This window comes from Chaetura pelagica, unplaced genomic scaffold, assembly GCF_000747805.2.
Source record: "Chaetura pelagica isolate M959 unplaced genomic scaffold, ChaPel_1.0 scaffold32, whole genome shotgun sequence".
NCBI classification, from domain to species: Eukaryota; Metazoa; Chordata; class Aves; order Apodiformes; family Apodidae; genus Chaetura; species Chaetura pelagica.
In genome coordinates, this window is record NW_009952368.1 from 365,838 (window position 1) to 377,848 (window position 12,011).

At 46.5% G+C, this 12,011-nt stretch overlaps 1 protein-coding gene across 1 annotated transcript in view; it reads left to right on the forward strand.

Moving 5' to 3' along the window:
• ARHGAP32 (Rho GTPase activating protein 32) overlaps nt 1-12,011 on the forward strand; it is a 150,132-nt gene that overhangs the window by 131,108 nt on the left and 7,013 nt on the right. Inside the window, exons 11-17 of the mRNA XM_010008099.1 lie at nt 1,256-1,358; nt 4,268-4,412; nt 5,089-5,171; nt 7,050-7,157; nt 8,291-8,436; nt 10,639-10,840; nt 11,531-11,676. Coding sequence (XP_010006401.1) covers nt 1,256-1,358; nt 4,268-4,412; nt 5,089-5,171; nt 7,050-7,157; nt 8,291-8,436; nt 10,639-10,840; nt 11,531-11,676 — 933 coding nt within the window. The remainder of the gene's footprint in view (nt 1-1,255; nt 1,359-4,267; nt 4,413-5,088; nt 5,172-7,049; nt 7,158-8,290; nt 8,437-10,638; nt 10,841-11,530; nt 11,677-12,011) is intronic.

Below are 12,011 nucleotides of genomic sequence, written 5' to 3' on the forward strand. Positions count from 1 at the left end.
AGCATCCTTGGAGACAGGCTGAGCTGTGACTGTCCCTTGGTACCTCTGGGTATGGCAGCTGCAGGCTAATCCACTAAAGCTGAGCCTGTGTGATTGACATCCACTGGGATTTATAGGTTTCCTGCTATGCTGGCTGGAGCAGAATAGCCCTTAGCCCAGGATGCACCTGCTGATTTCCAGGGAACCATTTAAAATGTGTCTTTTCTCGAGCTGTGAGGGTGCTTGCTGCAAGGAAAGCAGCAGTGAAGAGGCTGGGGAGGGGAAGGCACAGAGCAGTGGATGCCTAAGTTCAGTAGCACTGAGGAGAACTGACTGGCAGGTGGCCTTTGCTGCTTGCTCTAAGGGGATTTGCCACGTCACCTCTTCAGAATCCGCATCACGTGGCAAATTGATCAGACCTGGCATCTAATGCAAGAATAAATCTCAATCATCATGGGAGCTGTAGCAAAAAGGTGGCTTGCAGGGGAACCCACAAGGATTTGAGCTGTATCCATGAAGATTTGCTGATGCTCACAAGAGCTCAATCCTAATTTTCTTTCAGTGTTCAAGGCACTTTTATGTCCCTTTTATAAATCCTCCTTAGGCTTACAAGGATGGACAGAGCTCCAGCAGTGGGTGCTGCAGGAGGCTGCAAAGTCAACTGGAAGGAATCAGTTGGTGAAGCAGTTTGAATATTAACTTGACACCTAATTATATCCTCTGGGCTTGTTTTTTCCATTCTGTCATGCCCTGGTCTGTCTGCAGTTCCTGTGAGTGTGGGATGTTGTGTAGCTATCTAGATCCAGTCACGCTCTGGCAGACATTGGCGATGAAATTATCAGTTAGAAAAACTCTCCTTGGCCCTGATGCAAAAAGTAGCATCTCCTTAACGTTCAGATTTGCTTAAACTGAGCAGGATAAGTTAATCCTGTAGAGATTTGAAAACAAAGGAAGGTTTTGGCCAAAGAGGGTATTTACTCAATTTTGTAGCACTTCTGTAATGGAATTTAACACCCCAGTTCTTGTGGGAGTCGTGATAGGACCAGAATTGACTTTTTTCAACCTGATTCATATCCTGGCATTTCTTTAAAGCAGAGACACCTCAGACCCGTTTCCACCCCAGTTCCTAAAGTGACATTTCTTACAGACTTTCTCCTCTAGGGAATAACTAAAGCAGTCGTCCAGACAGGCTTAGTTCATGGCATTTGACAAGACCACAGCCTTTAACTAGGACTTTAATAACATCCTCAACTAACCACCACCACTTGTTCTCCAGTCCCCCAGGTCCTCAAGAGCTGCACAGAGTTCATTGAGAAGCACGGCATCGTGGACGGGATCTACCGCCTGTCCGGGATCGCCTCCAACATCCAGAAGCTCCGGTGAGGACGTGGGGTTTGACACTTGTGCAGGGCTGGGGGAGGCAGGGGAGGGGTTCCAGCCTGTGCCCTGCAGGACAGACCCTCCTGCTTGGAGGGTCTCCCTGGGTTTGCCACCATCTGGAACAACACCGGGGTGTTGAGCGGACTTCATTTCACAGGACGTTTTCCTTCAGGGTAAGAGTATGGGAAGTATTAGGATGTCACTGTGCTGTCACATTTTATTCCTGTTTCCTCTTGCTCCCAGAGCCCTCTTGAGCAGCTGGTATTTCTCCTTGCTGCTTTGAACTCCTGGCGTATTAGCAATTAATTGGTAACATGCAAAGAGCAGTTGCATCATTCCCGGCGGGTGGCATTGCTGCGCTGCAGGGAGGGACTCCCTGGGTGTCCTCCCCTGTTAGGACCTGCTCTCATCACAGTAAATGAGCTTTATCCTTTTGGATTTGGTTTTCCTCCCATCATTTGGATGCCTTTTTGTCTTATGAAGGGACTGAGAGAACCTAGAGGGATGTGACTAATACCAGTGTTGATCCTAGGCCCATGTCACAGAGGCAGCAAAGGGGTATTTTCCATCTGAAGGAAATCCTTTTTGTACCAGCTATTCCCAGGTTGGAAGGACAGGTTTGAGCCAGTACAGTTACTGTACAAACCCTTCTATGGATGGGCTTATTCTGGTTCAGCTTAATTCTGTTTCTCATCACAGCAAGTTCCATTTAAAAAAACAAATCTGCTCCCAAGACTTTGATATGCAGACTCCAAAGACTGGGATTGTAGCTGTTGCCCACAGCAGTCTTGGCTGAATAAAATGGTTGCCCTTGCTTCAATTACATCCCTTTAATTCCCCATTTTGACTTGTGCTGGACTATCTTTCTAACTGCTGCCCTAGTCCATTTTTTCCCCTTTCTGTTGCCAAGACTCTCTTCTCCTTCACTCTTTTCCAAGGTGCTTTGAAAATGGTTTTCTAAAACTTTAATGGCATCACTCCCTGCTGTAGTAGAGAGAATGAAGTGACAGCCTATATTTCAATTTTCTGAGATGTTCCAAAGACAAAGGGAAGGGAGTATATGGCATAACTTGCAGACACTGTCCCTGTTGTTCATCTAAATCCCCACAGATTTTCATGTGTTTGGTTAATGTAGGACACGTTGCATTGCTGTGCTTTCCAGCTACATAAACAGATCATTAGGCTTATTTCAAAGCTAGGGCTGCAATATCCTTATAAATGAGTCACTGCTCCTAAATTTCACATAGAATTGGATCTCCCAGTTTTAAAGGGCTTTTTGGTTGGAGAGAAAGTTAGAGAATTTATTCCACATGGGAGATTTACTCCAGGACAGAGGTTGGCTCTTTGGCAGTGCAGGAGCTGCCTTTATTTGGCTGGTAGACAGACCAGCATGAGTGTTGAGTTGGCATCTTTATCCCTGGATTCTGGTGGTGTTGTTTTTTTTCAGCCAGTGCAGAGATTGAAAAAAAAGGCTGAAGGTAGTAAGGCTTCCTGTCCTTAGCTCCATGTTCTGTCCTGCAGGGGTAGGTCTCTGACACAGTGTGAGATTTATTCCTAGGGAAAAATACACTGGAGTGGGATATGGGCAGAGAATTTCAGCCAAAGCTGAACATGTGAGGTGGTTGGTGTCTTTCCTGATCTTCTGAGCTCTCTTCTGAGGAGCCTGGTGCAGGAAAGAAGTAAGTGGTGAGTCAGAATGTGGCCGAGGGAGCAGGGTCTTCTGAGTGCTGAGAATTGTAGCAGGGACCTTTATTTCCTTCGGTGCTCTCTCTGCTTCTTCAGACCTGGGTTACTCTCCGGTCTGAAGAAGCAGAGCTCTTCACCACCACCCCCCCACAAGTGTGATGTAGTATAAAGGGCCTCCCTCACAGCCTTCCCCTCCAGGGGAGGAAGGAGCTCCCTCCCCAGCGTGCCAGGGCTGCACCTCTGCAGTGCCAAACATGCCAGGTGCCTTGGACAGAGGACAAACTACGTCCCTCCTGTAGGCAGAGAGAGGTGAGCTCAGAGTTGGAGCTGTGCTGAAGGCTGTTTTAGCATTGATGTTACAAACTGCCTGGTCTGGACAGGGGGAGAAAGCAAGGGTGTGGGCACCAAGTCCCCAAGGTTGCAGTGTAGCCAGGATGGGTCCCTGATCAGCTGGACTACAGCTCGAGGACCTTGCAGGGATTCTGAGCTGCAGCTGGAGCAGCGTGTACTTGTCCCTGCAAATCTGCCCTGATAATTTGAAACAGCACTTTCCTTGCACATATTCTAGCAGCGAGCCAGCCCTTGGCCTTCTAAGCTCAGCATTTATTCCATACATGTTTGTGATTTTGGTTTTTCTCTCTCTGAAAACCAAGGGAATGCTCAGGGATTGTCTTCATGTGGTTCCTGGCTCCCGTTGCCCTGCAGCAGAGGCACGCTCAGCCCACCAGCTTGTCCCCAAGGAACTTCCATGCACACCAGTCTCCACGTGCAGCAGCTGCCCCTGGCACTGCTGTTTGCATTGCTTCAGCACTTCGGTCTTCCAGTCTTCCAGGCCTTTGAAATGCAGAAGGACAGGAGCTGCCAATCAGCCCCTCCTCCTCCTCCAGGGCAGCTCCCTCAGGAGTTATATTTCCAGTGGTCTCTGGACACATTCTCTGAAGGCTTTCTGAAAGGCCCTGTTGCAGCAAAAGAGATTGCAGAGTAGCCAATCCATTGTAAAATGAACTGAAAATGCCTTATTAGAAAAAAAAAAAGGTCTCATTTTGGAAAAAATCCAGTTTAGCAACACCACAACCATGGGTCGGTGGCTTTGGTGACCAACTATGTATTTTTGCCTGTAAATCAGGAAACTCTTGCTTTTCTTGACTGTAATTTGCGCTGGGTTTTCTTTTCACTCCTCCTTATCAAACCCCCTTGCCCATTTTTCTGTTCTTCTTTCCAGCCACGAGTTTGACTCAGAGCAGATTCCTGACTTGACAAAGGACATTTACATCCAGGACATTCACTGCGTGGGCTCCCTCTGCAAACTCTACTTCCGTGAGCTCCCCAACCCTCTGCTGACCTACCAACTCTACGAGAAGTTCTCAGTAAGTACAAGGCTTTCCACTTCAGGGTGACTTCATCTACACAGGTTGAGCAGAGAAACACTGAAGCTGAACCTGTCTTCCACACACCTTCCTTTGTCTGAACTTCTGCTGAAGTTGGGCTTTTTGCAGAGACCAGAAATGTGTGTTTACAAAGTTACCAGCCTGACAGCCACACACCACAGCCCCACTGCTGGTACCACCTGCCATTTCAGAAGTGCAGCGATGCCCCAGGTCTGAGGTGTCTTTTCAGTTCTCCCTTTAGGTTTGCCACATGTGCCTTTGTCCCTCATGCCACTCCACACTGAATCCTTTTTTGGGGCCCCAGCAGAAGGTTACTGGGACACTAAAAAGGCTTTGCAAGAATCCCTCTCATATTTGCCATTCCCCAGTGATTTCTCAAACAGGAGCACGATTAAAAGCAAATGCTGCTTGGAGCTGGAATTGTCCTCTGCCATGAATTGCTCTGTCCAGTTAAGCTGTAACGTGGCCCAGATGTTGATTTACTTTGTCTTTCTCACACTATCCGTGTGCTGGGCTGTCCCCAAGAGACCAACACCTCCTTGGAGGTCAAGAGCAATGAACTCCACATCATACTGAGCAGCACATGGGCCATTCAAGGTGCTGGAGCAAGTATCTAGTTTCATTTGCAGCTAAATCCCTTCCTGCCTTGTTCCAGGATGCTGTTTCTGCTGCTACTGATGAAGAACGGTTGGTGAAAATCCACGATGTCATCCAGCAGCTGCCCCCTCCCCACTACAGGTTAGTGCAGCTTTCTTCTCCTCCAGCTCAGTGGAATCAAGATTTTGAAGAGTGAAATGAAGCCAAACAATTGGTTCAGGCTTCAGGTTAATTTGATCAAGTGTATTTTGTCTCCAGTTTTCCCCCAATCTCCCCAACAATAACAGTAACCAGCACATTATAATAATGCTCTAGTAGAATAATTATAAGATGGTGTTTAAAAATCACCAACTGTAATAGTATATTCAAACTCATTACTATCAATATTAACTATTAATGACTAAGTTGTGGTAAATAGTAATGTGTTTTAACTAAGTGTAATGGTTATGGTAATTAGTCATCAGACTAAGAAGTATGGTGACTGGTATTAGTAACCAATTATAATACTGTTATTACTGATTCTTTAAACAGTATTAACAATTAATAGTAGGTAGACTTGTCCCATTATGTACTGTAATTGGTATAAATGGCTAATTACAATGTATATTGAAAGTTATTTATATATGAATAACTATGGTAATTGGCTGGATCAATTTTGGTGCTGCACCCTGAGTCACTCAGGTGGCATTTAGAGCATGTGTAGATGGATTTTGGGCTCTTGACAATTAATTCTAATACTTGGTGGTACTTGCTGATTGGTGTTTTGTTTTATGGTTATTAGCTACCCAGGGGTGCTGCCTATAATTGTCTATAGGTGTCTAATTCTTCCAGATTCTGCTGCTACTGGCTGTAGGGGTTTATATTGCAATGGATGTTTATTTGCAGAACCAGTTGTGATGCTGTACCCTGAGTGACCAGTTGCAATGTGTGAAGATAGTTACTTACATTGTGTTAACTATTCAGAATCATTTGTGTTAATAAAGTATTTAAAATTTCTGAGATAAATTTGTAATATGTATGCTTGATAGACTGAGAGTTGGGGTGCTCTGGCTTAGTGGTATAACTAACTCTTGCTTGAATATTATTAACTTGCAATTAGTGTTTAATAATTATGGTTAACTAATTATTAGAAGCTATAAATGTGTGTTACTTGCTCTATAAATAACTGTGTAATTAGTGTGGTGATACTTGCATAGTTTCCAGCCAGGACCATCCATCTTCACTTCAGGCCCTGTCCAGTTGTGGGAATTTGGAGCACCAAAAGCCCCCCCCTTCACTGCACATCCCCTCCCCCCAAAAAACACTCCAGTCACAAGCCAGGGCTGCTGCCAAGCAACAGCTGAGGAGGATACATCAGCAGTTTTATTACTGCTTTGTGCTCCCTCCTCCTCCTGGGTGTTAGCAATATGTTTAATACAAAAAACCTTTGTTTTTTTCATGTGAAGAGAAACCTCTGAAGTTTAACCTTGTCTCTGCCTTCTGTACCTGTAAGAAACCTGGAGCCAGTAGTTTCCTAAGTAGAATTCAGATAAAACTTGTTGGGTTTTCATTCTCCTGGGTTGTCTAAATCAATATCCTCCCCAGTATGAAGGTGGACATTCACCCCCCACACAAAGGGCCCCCATGCTACTGGCACAGCCCACCCTGAGGCTGTGGGATTGCTCTTGCCCAGCTCCAGCCCAGCAGCCAAGGAATGGAGCTCTAGGGAGCTCTGCTTCTGGTCCTGCTGTGCTGGTGGCATGTAGATTATTCCCATGCACCTCAGTGTTTGGACTGAGAGCAGATGCTCTGGCCACTGGCTCATGCGAACTGGACAAATCAGGAGAGACTCCCCTTGCCCCACCTCGGTGCAATTATTTGCTGAAGACAACTTTACCATCAGTCTTGGGGTACATAGTTCAACATTTTTTTCTGTGAGCTGTCAAACCAAAAGATGATAATGAACTGGGGTTTGTTTTGTAAATCGCAGCCTGGCTTTGCTCATTGGTGCTGAACATTTGCCTATCTCCTGTTTTCCAGGACACTGGAGTTCCTAATGAGACACTTAGCTCGTCTAGCTGATTACTGCTCCATCACAAATATGCACACTAAGAACTTAGCAATTGTCTGGGCTCCAAACCTCCTAAGGTACTTGCTTGTTTTTTCCCTTTTCAACACAAGTTTTTATAGTTGCAAAAACCAGACACACACCTGTTCTCCAGAATATAACAACTTCCAGCAGTGTAGGGATCTTCCTTTCCCCCCTCCAATGGGCTGTTCTGTAACATTTCTGATGGGAAGTCATTCTAAGCAGGGCTGAGGGTACTGGGAAGCTCCTGAGCTAGTTCTGTATCCTGGTGTTACTCTGTCTCCTGACTTCAGTCCCATAAGGGCAAGGAAGGATTCTACCCACCCCCAGCCCCCTTTCTAGATGACAGTTTCCCCTCTCCTGCTTAGATGGGAGGAGCGTGTCCTTGACCATCCAGCAAAATTTGTTCAGTGGCATCACTGATTTCCCACTGTTTAAGTCTCTAGAGTCTAATTTGACTGCTGTGGCTGCAAAAAGTTGGGTTTATGGAAATTTTCTTGGATTCATTTGTCCCCTAAAATCTGATTGAATATGCATAACAGGGTAGTTTAAAATTAATGGTGTAATTAAAAAATGTCACTTTGAAAAAGTGTTTCCCTGGCCTCTACTGTACTGGTTTCTGGACTGCTTTTGTTACCCACCTGAGTCATAGATTCCTCCCATATACAGTTAAGGAGGGTGAGCTCTTTTCTCCTTTCTGGCAACTCACCCCCAAGCACCCCAACAATCTCGTTTGTGTTTGCTTCTGTGAATGTTGGGGTACTTGCTGAGCAGGATCAGTTGGAGACACTCCCTGCTAGAGGGAAAATCACTTTGGAAGGCCATAGTGAGCTTGTGCAAGGCTGGTGCATTAGGCTCTCACCATTATCTCGAAATAAATTAACAAAAAGCTCCCCAGTTGGTTCATTTACCTCCATCTGGACCTGCCCCACACCCCTGCTCCTTCTAGACCCAGTGTTCCTCTTGCCAGTTCAGTCAGATTCAACCTGAACCCAGAACCTGGATATAAATGACTAGAGGCAGTGTGGTCATTTGCATAATGCTTTGATGAGGTTTAATCTCATAATTGGCCCTGAAGTCTTGTCTGCCCAGGCCCAGCAGCTCAGCACATACCAAAGCCTTACCCAAAAGCAGCACATCTCCCTGTGTTCTTCTGGCTGTTAGCATTTCATTTCATCTGCCTTTCCTTCAGGTCAAAGCAGATTGAGTCTGCCTGCTTCAGTGGGACAGCTGCCTTCATGGAGGTGAGAATCCAGTCAGTAGTTGTGGAATTCATCCTGAACCACGTGGATGTCCTCTTCAGTTCCAAGCTCAGCTCAGTCATACGGGATGGAGCAGGTGCGTGGGTTCCTCCACCAGCTTCCCCTCCATCAAAACAGGTAGCACACACACAATAAGTATCTGAGCCTCCCCTGGGACATTTAAACTGTGCTTTTACCATAACCTAGAGGACACGTTTCTAGGGTAATGATGTTAGAGTCTGGCAAACATCACCTGGGTTTAGAAACTGCTGTCAGGACCTTTCTGAGAAGCTAAGGATGCTCTACCAAAGAGCAGATCTTAATGTCCGGCTGATGCTTTCCTGTCCTAGCACTGAGAAATTGTAAGGAATCTCTTAAATCTTTGTCCCCCTTCTCCTTCCCCTTCTCTTTTAAAGCCATCATGGATGCTCCTGCATGCTTATTACAGAGCAGCGCATGATCTGTCTGCCCTTATCAGCACCTCAGGTCATAAACAGAAATGATTTAAAGAAAGCTTTCTGGACTCAATAGTGCTGACACTAAGAAACTTAGTCTTGCTCTTACCAGGAAATGCTTTGACATCTGCTGTGCTGGTTCTTTCTGCTGCATAGTCTGTATGGGTTAACTAGCAGGGCCAGCCAGCCACATGGCTCAGTCCATACTGGCCCTCCAGCCATTGCTCACCTCTCTGCTCCTGTGGCTGATTTGTGGCTTTAGGATGAGGGATGAGCCACAACACATTTGTGCCCCACCCTGGACTGAACACCATTCAGTCTTGGAACCTACAAATTTCCCTGAGTAACTGCTAAACCATAAGTATTCCTGTTCTGTTGAAGACAAGCAGAGTTTCACCAGGAAGAAATTCAGCTCTGTACATGAGATTGACAAGCATGGATACACGAGCTATATTAATGCTCCTAAGCAGCATTAAGTGTGTCTCATCTGTTTCAATAACCCATCCTTCCTATGAGATATGCAGTTATCACCACCTGGGGTGGTGGGTGCTTTTCCTGTGTATTTGCTGCTTCCCACTTTTAAACAAGCCCTGCCTCTCCTTAAGATAGCAGAGTTGCCCCAAGTCCAGCTCTTGTTCCTCCTGTAAGGCAATTATAAGTCAATAGGAGCCAGAGGTTAGCTTGGCTGAACAGCAGTTGCCCACAGCAGGCTCAGCTCTGCCAGGGGAAGATAAGCTTGCTAAGAGCCCGAGCCAGATGATTATCCAGGCTTAGAATGGACCATGTAAATTCAGCTAATTGTGTAATGACTTGGTCGCTTGCATTCAGTGTGCTTTGACACAGAACTGGCAGGGAGAAGGGTCAGGCTGTCTCACAGCATAGCAGCCAAGTGCAGGAGTGCTGTGCTACACAAGGCAGCACCCTCTGGTTTTGAGCACAGCTCCTGGCCTGTGCCCTCCTGGAGGGGCAGCAGTGGTGCTGCCAAGCCTGCTCTGAGCCTGGCCACATTGGGCCATTGCAAAGACAGTGGAACCCAGACCTCCCTGGGATACATTTACAGCTGGCACACCCACACCAGACTGCACACCTTACACAGGAGCAGTGAGGCTGGAGGGGTGGCAGAAGGAATGGAACCAACCAGGATGTCCGTGTGGTCACCTACTCCCCTCAATACCCCTTAACTCATGTGAGAATAACTGCATCAATACTGAGCAATAAGCAATGGCAAACACAAGGCAGCTGCTCTTGCTGGGGATCCCCATGCTCCTCTCTAGCAGGCTCCTCTCCCTCAAACTGACCCAACAGATCCCAGCAGCAGGAGGCAACATCGACTACTTTTACAGAAATGTGCACGTTCATCTCCAAAAAGAAGCACAAGGGCAAGATGTGCAGCTAGATCCAGTTTCCTGTGTCCACCTGCACCTTAGTTTGTAGCAACTTCAGTCACACGTGGCAGTTCCTGTGCAACCAGAGGTGGAATCAGGGAGGGACTGAAGCCAAGCTTTGTAAGAAGGGAAAACATATTTTGTTTACAGACTTTTGCATACAGATGAAGCTTAAGGATAGTATGGCAGTGAAGGTTTCCAACCTGCCTGCTTCCCTCTGCCTTTTCTTGTGTTTTAATACACTCAGCTGCTCTCAGTTATGAGATGATTTTTTAATTATTTTTTTTTTTCACATAAACACAGCTCTGACCAACGGCTCTTTTGACCACATCTTTCAGTCACTGAGATAACAAAGATGTAGAAAAACACAGCACCTCCCTAGACACACAGACCCAGGGCTTTGATCTCTGTCCTGCTGTTCTCTGATTCTCCCTGTTGCCTGTGGTTTTTCCCTTACAGGGCACAGTTCTTTATCACGGCCCAAGTCTCTGTTGGTGTCCTCTCCTTCCACAAAGCTGCTCACACTGGAGGAGGCACAGGCACGGACACAAGCCCAGATCAACTCTCCCATCGTGGCAGACAGCAAATACATAGAAGTGGGAGAAGGCCCTGCAGCTTTACAGGGGAAATTCCACACAGTCATAGACTTCCCATCTGAAAGGTAGAGACAAGTTTCCTGTCCAGCCTGTGTCATAACTGGGTTTTTATTATTTGCCAATATTGACTTACATGAGATGTATGTGAAGAATATTGTAGCCAGTTTTCCACCTGCTTTGGACTCTGAGGATTCAGCTTACACCAGTTGTCTGGTGGATTTAGTTGAGCCATAAAATGTCTGTGCCACTCCCTCCTTTTTAGCAGGGTTCTCATAAATGTGTGAAGCCCTGTTGTGCGATGCCTACAGGGGCCTGTGCTAGTCATGCCCAGGAAAATGTACACTGACTGAACACCTGGAAACATGGGAGTTTTCCAGATTTCAGGAGTAAGTGCCTGTAACAAATCCAGGAGCTGGAGCAGTTGGACAGACATGGTGCCACTAAGACAGTAAATGTGGGAGGAGGCAAATGGGATTTTACAGCACGTGAATGCCTTGTATGATCTACCAGCTAAACAGACACCATACTGTGCAGCTGTGGAGCCTTTGCTCACCTGCAGGGCACCTGCTTTGGTGGCATTTACCCAACAAGACTTCAGGGCTGAGCTATAAGAATGAAAACATGCTCAGCTATTCAAAAGACTGAGTTTCTAAGCTTTGTTTCAGCAGACACCAGCACGCTAACAACAACCAGCCCGTAGCAGGAACTAAATCAGCTTCTCCCCTCCAACAATTTGCTCTGTTTTCTCACTCCAGAAAAAGGCCACCCAGCAAGATGAAGAAGTCACCAGTGGGCAGCTGGCGTTCCTTCTTCAACCTGGGAAAATCATCATCCGTCTCCAAGCGCAAACTGCAGCGTAACCCCAGCGAGCCCTCCGAGATGAAAGCCATAGCCCTGGCAGGTGAGGGTGCAAACCCAACTTCCAAAAACCTGGGTTTTCAGCAATGCACAATTCATGTCTCAGTGGGCTTTTATCTCCTTCTAGCGTCCGAGCCGTGTATGACACCTTCAGTCTTTCCTAAATGGATCCTGAACCTCCTAGAGCACACCCCTCTAACACTTCTCTCAGAGTAGCTTTTGAAAGACAGTGTATGGGCACCACTGTCATGAGTCTCAGGGTAATTCCTTCTGACACTCTTACTATGAGATCAGAATACAGTTCTGGCTCCCTTTGCTGCTCTCTGAAGTAGGTAAAGGCACTTTTCCACAAACACATTCACCCTGGAAGCTGTACTG